General features: G+C 34.7%; 1 protein-coding gene across 1 annotated transcript in view; it reads left to right on the plus strand.

Moving 5' to 3' along the window:
- LOC136032815 (E3 ubiquitin-protein ligase TRAIP-like) overlaps positions 1-10,551 on the plus strand; it is a 40,022-nt gene that overhangs the window by 17,642 nt on the left and 11,829 nt on the right. The window contains exon 4 of the mRNA XM_065713219.1: positions 9,241-9,526. Coding sequence (XP_065569291.1) covers positions 9,241-9,526 — 286 coding nt within the window. The remainder of the gene's footprint in view (positions 1-9,240; positions 9,527-10,551) is intronic.

Here is a 10,551-nt window from a genome sequence, read left to right on the forward strand (position 1 = left end):
TTTGGATTTAATCCTAATAGAATGGTTAAATGGTTTTAATTTAGTGCAGCTTCGTCGTAGGTTCGCCTATTCTCAGACAGCAATAGATATCAAAGACTGGAGAACTAAAGAATGGAGAGGATGTTGCTGTTCAAGATTCAAATAAGCATCAGTATATTCAGCTTCTGATTGATTGGTGCCAGAAGGAATCAGTAAAAGGAATTGGAAGCTATTATTTTTGGATTTAATCCTAACAGAATGGTTAAATGGTTTCAATGAAGTACAGCTTCGTCGTAGGCCCGCCTATTCTCAGACAGCAATAGATATCAAAGACTGGAGAACTATAGAATGGAGTGGATGTGGCTGTTCAAGACTCAAATAAGCATCAGTATATTCAGCTTCTGATTGTTTGGTGTCAGAAGGAATTAGTAAAAGGAATTGGAAGCTATTATTTTTGGATTTAATCCTAATAGAATGGTTAAATGGTTTTAATTTAGTGCAGCTTCGTCGTAGGTTCGCCTATTCTCAGACAGCAATAGATATCAAAGACTGGAGAACTATAGAATGGAGTGGATGTGGCTGTTCAAGACTCAAATAAGCATCAGTATATTCAGCTTCTGATTGATTGGTGTCAGACGGAATTAGTAAAAGGAATTGGAAGCTATTATTTTTGGATTTAATCCTAATAGAATGGTTAAATGGTTTTAATTTAGTGCAGCTTCGTCGTAGGTTCGCCTATTCTCAGACAGCAATAGATATCAAAGACTGGAGAACTAAAGAATGGAGAGGATGTTGCTGTTCAAGATTCAAATAAGCATCAGTATGGTCAGCTTCTGATTGATTGGTACCAGAAGCAATCAGTAAAAGGAATTGGAAGCTATTATTTTTGGATTTAATCCTAATAGAATGGTTAAATGGTTTTAATGCACTGCAGCTTCGTCGTAGGTTCGCCTATTCTAAGACAGCAATAGATATCAAAGACTGGAGAACTAAAGAATGGAGAGGATGTTGCTGTTCAAGATTCAAATAAGCATCAGTATATTCAGCTTTTGATTGATTGGTACAAGAAGGAATCAGTAAAAGGAATTGGAAGCTATTATTTTTGGATTTAATCCTAACAGAATGGTTAAATGGTTTCAATGAAGTACAGCTTCGTCGTAGGCTCGCCTATTCTCAGACAGCAATAGATATCAAAGACTGGAGAACTAAGGAATGGAGAGGATGTGGCTGTTCAAGACTCAAATAAGCATCAGCATATTCAGCTTCTGATTGATTGGTGTCAGAAGGAATTAGTGAAAGGAATTTGAAGCTATTATTTTTGGATTTAACCCTAACAAAATGGTTAAATGGTTTCAGTGAAGTACAGCTTCGTCGTAGGCTCGCCTATTCTCAGACAGCAATAGATATCAAAGACTGGAGAACTAAAGAATGGAGAGGGTGGCTGTTCAAGACTCAAATAAGCATCAGTATATTCAGCTTCTGATTGATTGGTGTCAGACGGAATTAGTAAAAGGAATTGGAAGCTATTATTTTTGGATTTAACCCTAAGAGAATGGTTAAATGGTTTCAATGAAGTACAGCTTCGTCGTAGGCCCGCCTATTCTCAGACAGCAATAGATATCAAAGACTGGAGAACTATAGAATGGAGTGGATGTGGCTGTTCAAGACTCAAATAAGCATCAGTATATTCAGCTTCTGATTGTTTGGTGTCAGAAGGAATTAGTAAAAGGAATTGGAAGCTATTATTTTTGGATTTAACCCTAACAGAATGGTTAAATGGTTTCAATGAAGTACAGCTTCGTCGTAAGCCCGCCTATTCTCAGACAGCAATAGATATCAAAGACTGGAGAACTATAGAATGGAGTGGATGTGGCTGTTCAAGACTCAAATAAGCATCAGTATATTCAGCTTCTGATTGATTGGTGTCAGACGGAATTAGTAAAAGGAATTGGAAGCTATTATTTTTGGATTTAATCCTAATAGAATGGTTAAATGGTTTTAATTTAGTGCAGCTTCGTCGTAGGTTCGCCTATTCTCAGACAGCAATAGATATCAAAGACTGGAGAACTAAAGAATGGAGAGGATGTTGCTGTTCAAGATTCAAATAAGCATCAGTATATTCAGCTTCTGATTGATTGGTGCCAGAAGGAATCAGTAAAAGGAATTGGAAGCTATTATTTTTGGATTTAACCCTAACAGAATGGTTAAATGGTTTCAATGAAGTACAGCTTCGTCGTAGGCCCGCCTATTCTCAGACAGCAATAGATATCAAAGACTGGAGAACTATAGAATGGAGTGGATGTGGCTGTTCAAGACTCAAATAAGCATCAGTATATTCAGCTTCTGATTGTTTGGTGTCAGAAGGAATTAGTAAAAGGAATTGGAAGCTATTATTTTTGGATTTAACCCTAACAGAATGGTTAAATGGTGTCAATGAAGTACAGCTTCGTCGTAGGCCCGCCTATTCTCGGACAGCAATAGATATCAAAGACTGGAGAACTATAGAATGGAGTGGATGTGGCTGTTCAAGACTCAAATAAGCATCAGTATATTCAGCTTCTGATTGTTTGGTGTCAGAAGGAATTAGTAAAAGGAATTGGAAGCTATTATTTTTGGATTTAATCCTAATAGAATGGTTAAATGGTTTTAATTTAGTGCAGCTTCGTCGTAGGTTCGCCTATTCTCAGACAGCAATAGATATCAAAGACTGGAGAACTAAAGAATGGAGAGGATGTTGCTGTTCAAGATTCAAATAAGCATCAGTATATTCAGCTTCTGATTGATTGGTGCCAGAAGGAATCAGTAAAAGGAATTGGAAGCTATTATTTTTGGATTTAATCCTAATAGAATGGTTAAATGGTTTTAATTTAGTGCAGCTTCGTCGTAGGTTCGCCTATTCTCAGACAGCAATAGATATCAAAGACTGGAGAACTAAAGAATGGAGAGGATGTTGCTGTTCAAGATTCAAATAAGCATCAGTATATTCAGCTTCTGATTGATTGGTGCCAGAAGGAATCAGTAAAAGGAATTGGAAGCTATTATTTTTGGATTTAACCCTAACAGAATGGTTAAATGGTTTCAATGTAGTGCAGCTTTGTCTAGGCTCGCCTATTCTCAGACAGCAATAGATATCAAAGACTGGAGAACTATAGAATGGAGTGGATGTGGCTGTTCAAGACTCAAATAAGCATCAGTATATTCAGCTTCTGATTGTTTGGTGTCAGAAGGAATTAGTAAAAGGAATTGGAAGCTATTATTTTTGGATTTAACCCTAACAGAATGGTTAAATGGTTTCAATGAAGTACAGCTTCGTCGTAGGCCCGCCTATTCTCAGACAGCAATAGATATCAAAGACTGGAGAACTATAGAATGGAGTGGATGTGGCTGTTCAAGACTCAAATAAGCATCAGTATATTCAGCTTCTGATTGTTTGGTGTCAGAAGGAATTAGTAAAAGGAATTGGAAGCTATTATTTTTGGATTTAACCCTAACAGAATGGTTAAATGGTTTCAATGAAGTACAGCTTCGTCGTAGGCCCGCCTATTCTCAGACAGCAATAGATATCAAAGACTGGAGAACTAAAGAATGGAGAGGATGTGGCTGTTCAAGACTCAAATAAGCATCAGTATATTCAGCTTCTGATTGTTTGGTGTCAGAAGGAATTAGTAAAAGGAATTGGAAGCTATTATTTTTGGATTTAACCCTAACAGAATGGTTAAATGGTTTCAATGAAGTACAGCTTCGTCGTAGGCCCGCCTATTCTCAGACAGCAATAGATATCAAAGACTGGAGAACTATAGAATGGAGTGGATGTGGCTGTTCAAGACTCAAATAAGCATCAGTATATTCAGCTTCTGATTGTTTGGTGTCAGAAGGAATTAGTAAAAGGAATTGGAAGCTATTATTTTTGGATTTAACCCTAACAGAATGGTTAAATGGTTTCAATGAAGTACAGCTTCGTCGTAGGCCCGCCTATTCTCAGACAGCAATAGATATCAAAGACTGGAGAACTAAAGAATGGAGAGGATGTGGCTGTTCAAGACTCAAATAAGCATCAGTATATTCAGCTTCCGATTGTTTGGTGTCAGAAGGAATTAGTAAAAGGAATTGGAAGCTATTATTTTTGGATTTAACCCTAACAGAATGGTTAAATGGTTTCAATGTAGTGCAGCTTTGTCTAGGCTCGCCTATTCTCAGACAGCAATAGATATCAAAGACTGGAGAACTATAGAATGGAGTGGATGTGGCTGTTCAAGACTCAAATAAGCATCAGTATATTCAGCTTCTGATTGATTGGTGTCAGACGGAATTAGTAAAAGGAATTGGAAGCTATTATTTTTGGATTTAACCCTAACAGAATGGTTAAATGGTTTCAATGAAGTACAGCTTCGTCGTAGGCCCGCCTATTCTCAGACAGCAATAGATATCAAAGACTGGAGAACTAAAGAATGGAGAGGATGTTGCTGGTCAAGATTCAAATAAGCATCAGTATATTCAGCTTTTGATTGATTGGTACAAGAAGGAATCAGTAAAAGGAATTGGAAGCTATTATTTTTGGATTTAACCCTAACAGAATGGTTAAATGGTTTCAATGTAGTGCAGCTTTGTCTAGGCTCGCCTATTCTCAGACAGCAATAGATATCAAAGACTGGAGAACTATAGAATGGAGTGGATGTGGCTGTTCAAGACTCAAATAAGCATCAGTATATTCAGCTTCTGATTGTTTGGTGTCAGAAGGAATTAGTAAAAGGAATTGGAAGCTATTATTTTTGGATTTAACCCTAACAGAATGGTTAAATGGTTTCAATGAAGTACAGCTTCGTCGTAGGCCCGCCTATTCTCAGACAGCAATAGATATCAAAGACTGGAGAACTAAAGAATGGAGAGGATGTGGCTGTTCAAGACTCAAATAAGCATCAGTATATTCAGCTTCTCATTGATTGGTGTCAGAAGGAATTAGTAAAAGGAATTGGAAGCTATTATTTTTGGATTTAATCCTAATAGAATGGTTAAATGGTTTCAATGTAGTGCAGCTTTGTCTAGGCTCGCCTATTCTCAGACAGCAATAGATATCAAAGACTGGAGAACTATAGAATGGAGTGGATGTGGCTGTTCAAGACTCAAATAAGCATCAGTATATTCAGCTTCTGATTGATTGGTGTCAGACGGAATTAGTAAAAGGAATTGGAAGCTATTATTTTTGGATTTAACCCTAACAGAATGGTTAAATGGTTTCAATGAAGTACAGCTTCGTCGTAGGCCCGCCTATTCTCAGACAGCAATAGATATCAAAGACTGGAGAACTAAAGAATGGAGAGGATGTTGCTGTTCAAGATTCAAATAAGCATCAGTATATTCAGCTTCTGATTGATTGGTGCCAGAAGGAATCAGTAAAAGGAATTGGAAGCTATTATTTTTGGATTTAACCCTAACAGAATGGTTAAATGGTTTCAATGTAGTGCAGCTTTGTCTAGGCTCGCCTATTCTCAGACAGCAATAGATATCAAAGACTGGAGAACTATAGAATGGAGTGGATGTGGCTGTTCAAGACTCAAATAAGCATCAGTATATTCAGCTTCTGATTGTTTGGTGTCAGAAGGAATTAGTAAAAGGAATTGGAAGCTATTATTTTTGGATTTAACCCTAACAGAATGGTTAAATGGTTTCAATGAAGTACAGCTTCGTCGTAGGCTCGCCTATTCTCAGACAGCAATAGATATCAAAGACTGGAGAACTAAAGAATGGAGAGGATGTGGCTGTTCAAGACTCAAATAAGCATCAGTATATTCAGCTTCTCATTGATTGGTGTCAGAAGGAATTAGTAAAAGGAATTGGAAGCTATTATTTTTGGATTTAACCCTAACAGAATGGTTAAATGGTTTCAATGTAGTGCAGCTTTGTCTAGGCTCGCCTATTCTCAGACAGCAATAGATATCAAAGACTGGAAAAGTTGTACAACATATAATAGTTGTAGTGTCCAAGTGGATTCAGTCGTTATCCCAATTACGTGAGACAGAAAAAAAAAACACTGTCATTTTGGGTAGTTTTCAAAAGACCCCCAATAGAGGATTCAAATACTTTCGGTTTGGACTCGAGAAAAAGAGCGCAAAGTTTAAAATACATTTAGAAAAAGGGAGTGAAAGATTATCCTCTTCACATGCTTGTATTCTGTTCCTTACACTGCCAAATTTTGGTAAATACGGTATAATTGTTGAAAAATTTATGCCGTAAATAATGTAGAGCAGTTTTCTTTCTGTTAAGTAGGAATTCTATTTGAAATGGAGCTCGCTAGCCCAAGACCCTGCAGTAAAAAAAAGAAAGGAAATTGTTTGTCAGTAAACAGAAAAATGACTCGTAGCCTTTGACACTTTTTAACAATTTCGACATTAACAGGTGTCATAATAACACATTTGAGTTTGTAATATACTACATGTTCAGATCTAACTATCACCAGAGCCTGTCGTACAATGGGCATAAGATACAGACAAAATTTAGTATATACTATTCTGTGAGAACCGGAGAAACTTTTGGGACCCTTCCACTCAACACGAAGTTCACATATCAACATGAAAGTCCCCTAACCTTTCAGAACACTTTGTCAAAATCGTTCTGTTTGACAGAACGATGTTCTTGTCAAAATCATATTTTGGAAGAAAAGGTGTCAAGCAGGAGAAACTTTCTGTTAGTTTATCATCATCAGACTATAATATCAAATTTTATAATTTGATAATCAAATTATATTATGGTAAAAAAAAATTATATTTTATTTTCTAGAATCGGATCAGTCCAAACAGACCTCAGTTTAATTGTAAAAAATAATATTATAAATAGAGTAAAAACCTGTAGATATCTTGGATTTATTATTGATGAGAATATTTCGTGGAATGAACATGCTAAATTGATTGATAACAAACTTTCAAGGTCCCTTGGAGTTATCCACCGTCTTAAATTCCGTTTCTCTAAAAAAAAATCCTGAAAATGATTTATCATTTTATTTTTCATCCCCATTTGTCTTATGGATGCTCTATATGGGCAAGCAACCTCATGTTATAAGAGAACCCAAATCATCCAAAATAAGGCCATTGAAATTATATCACTTCACCATTCAGATAACATTAACCTCCATTTCAAACTTACTAAAATATTTGATGTGTCAAAGACTAGGGATTTTTCAGATTGTAACTTTTTGTTTAAATATTTGAACAACCTCCTTCCATCGTCATTTGAAAATTTATTCACTTTAAATCAAGATTTGCATACTTATGAAAGGCGAAATTCATGTGACATTGTCCACGAGACACCGTCAACAAAAAGAGCTTCTTTTTTAATTAGATTTTCTGCACCAGCTATCTCGAATTCAATCCCCTTGGAAATCTGGAACTCAAATAACCTTATTACCTTCAAGCGAGCAGTGAAGGGTCATTTCAGAAATACCGTTTAGATTTGAATATCGTGCGGTCCTCCTCTTTTCAGTCTTTTTCTTTTCTTTTTCTTTTTTTTCTTTTCTTTCTCTTCGTCACCCCCTTTTTTTCTTTTTTTTCTTTTTTTGATAAATCCAGTAGATTCGTTGTTTCTGTTAGTTGATTGTTTAATTATTCTTTAGTTAAGTTTCTGCCCTAGTCAAGCACTTTTGTGGTTTCCTGGCAGATTCTGTACATGTAATTGTGTGTTTTTGTTTAAATATATATGAATGAATGAATATCTAACCTAATATTGATATCGTAAGGTTTTCAGATTTCTGAAAAACATTACGACTGGCTACCAGCAAAGATGGATGTAGGCCAAATTTTACATTTGGCAAGGACGTTCAGGACTTTGACAATCAGTTTTTGTCTTTGAAAATGTGTTTAAATCCAAAGAAGTTGCTTTTTATAAAAACACAGATTCAATTATCTTCAGCTATCGATGTGGAACTTTTATATTTTTTTTATGTTTATAATCTATGTTCTATTCATTTCTGTTTCTGTTCTATTATTACTTATTTTAATTATCCATTCATTACTATTGATTTATATATTTTTTTATATTTTATCATGCGTGTAAATACTTCTATTTAATTATGTTCGATTATAAGTCCCAGGGAGGATTATCTCCTGAAACTCTTAAGACGGATCAAAGCCAAAACTTTTTTACCCTGTGCTCCTCCCCCAAGTTAAAATCTGAGATCCAAGGTGAAGATTGGCAAGCTTTGGCACCTCTCGCCCTAATATTTGGGAGGTCCACTTACCCGCCAGCCGTTCCGAAAGTTTCAACTAGACCCCGTAGCCGTTCCTGAGACAATTCAGACACGGTGTTTTGATAACCTGGCAACATGCAGGGTCTTTTTTTTTTGCCTTGCTACTCGACCATGAATAGATTCTAAGTTCAATAGGGGTTTATGTTACAAAAAATTTTGGTGCAGTAGAGACAAAACATTTATAGTCTCTCTTCCTAACAAAAGATTTGAAATTCCGTTGCCACCCCTCCTGCGTCATTCTCCCAGAACTACCGGCGGATTCAACTCTATCCTCCTAGTCATTCCTGAGATATTGTGAATATCCTGTTTCAATGACCTAGATACATATATTTACTTTTAATTGGCCTCTGCTCACCCGTTGGTTAACATCTGAGATTCGCCTAACGATCAATGTATTGAAAACATATGATTTTGAAGGTTCATGTGTTACCTCCGATACCTCTCTCATTGTTTATTATCATTATTGTTATTATTATTATTGTTATTATTTTTACTATTATTATTTTTTTTATTTATTTATTTTATTATTTTTTTTATCTATTTTTTATTTACTTATATCTTTTTATTATTATTTTAATTATTATTATATTATTTTTATTCTTATTATCATATTATTATTATATTTATTGTTGCACTTGTGACATCGTAATAACAATAAAAAGCCTCCCCTGACCATTCGTAATTTAATTTGATGGGTGTATTTATATGATTTTGAAGGTTCATGTGTTACCTCCGATGCCTCTCTCATTTTTTATTATCATTATTGTTATTATTATTATTTTTATTATTATTACTTTATTTCTTTATTTTATTATTTTTTTACATATTATTTTTTATCTATTTTTTATTTATTTGTATTTTTTATTATTATTTTATTATTATTTTAATTAGTATTATGTTATTTTTATAATTATTTTTTATTCTTATTATCATATTACTATTATATTTATTGTTGCGCTTGTGACATCATAATAACAATAAAAAGCCTAACCATTGGTAATTTAATTTGATGGGTGTATTTATAGTTTAAAGACTGCTCTCCAGGGCACAGAAGAAGACGTAGAAGATATGATGGCCGGCTACAGCAGTAAATCTGAAGAAATGAAAAGCCTCGCCACATTCAGCGTGATGCTGAAAAAACAGTTGGTGAAGAGTCAAGACTCCAAAGGTAACATTCTTCAGGAACTCAGCAAATATCAGAAAGAGAATGGAGCCTTGAAATCACAAGTAAAAGAATTAAGGAGCAGAGTAGAAATTTTAGAGAATGATATTTGCTTATTGGACTCAGAGCATATTAAACATCTTAAACAGGTAGTAATATATCCTTCAATTTTATCATTACTTGTGTTATCATTAACTAATTAATAAGTAATACTAATGCTGACGGTAGCTTTTTGAATAAATAATTAAAACTTTTTACAAAAGGGTATAATTTTGTAACAGTCTTAAAAAAAAAAAATATTGGTATTGCCAGTACGGGTTTAGTCAAGTGTAGTGTTATTGACTGATTAATGGTTGATACTAGGGCTGATATTTTTGGTGTTTATATGTAATAATAAAAAATTTCTAAGAGGGTATAAATTCTAATGAGTGCTTGAAAAGAGGATATCTGTGGGCTATGTCTGTTGACACTTCGTTCCATGAGGTGTCTGCCCTTCTGAAAAAAAAAATCTTTAATAGATATAAAGTAGCTCAAGCATTTTTAGAAATCTACTTAGAGGGAAATTAAAAGACCTAAAATAGCTTTCGCTCTATTCTAAATATTCTATTCTTCTGTTCCATCCCAATTATTTATTCTAATTGTTTTGAAAAATTTGAAGGTTGGGAAATTCAGACGATTGTTTGATTAAGCTTAGTTCTAGGAATGAATCACCTATTTATTTGCTTTTAAAATGTAATCCTTCTTTTTTTGGAGTTTAAAGGAAGAAAAGCAGCTTGTGTTAAAAAGAAGTTGAATTAATATAAAGAAACTAAACAAAATTAATAAATTATATAAAAAAGCGTGGACACTGCCAAGGGAAAATTCACCTTTCCCATGACAAAAAGAAGGAGAATAAAATTCTTCACTTTGAGATCTAGACTCCCTTTTTTGTTCTTTGATCTGTTTAATACCAAGTCGCTCTCATTTATTGGACTGTTAGATTTATTGGACCTACTGCCTGTTAGCACATTGAAAATATTTTAATTCTATTACCTTAACCTTAAATTGCATTTTCAGCGAGATAAGGTGGACTGCATCCTCCTGTAGAACATCTCGGTGTATTGCTCTATTGCCTGGGAATTCCTCTATTGCCAAGAATTCCTGGGAAAATTCCACCCCCTTCCGCCGTAGGTGG

This window comes from Artemia franciscana, chromosome 11 (genome assembly GCF_032884065.1).
Source record: "Artemia franciscana chromosome 11, ASM3288406v1, whole genome shotgun sequence".
Taxonomy (NCBI): Eukaryota; Metazoa; Arthropoda; class Branchiopoda; order Anostraca; family Artemiidae; genus Artemia; species Artemia franciscana.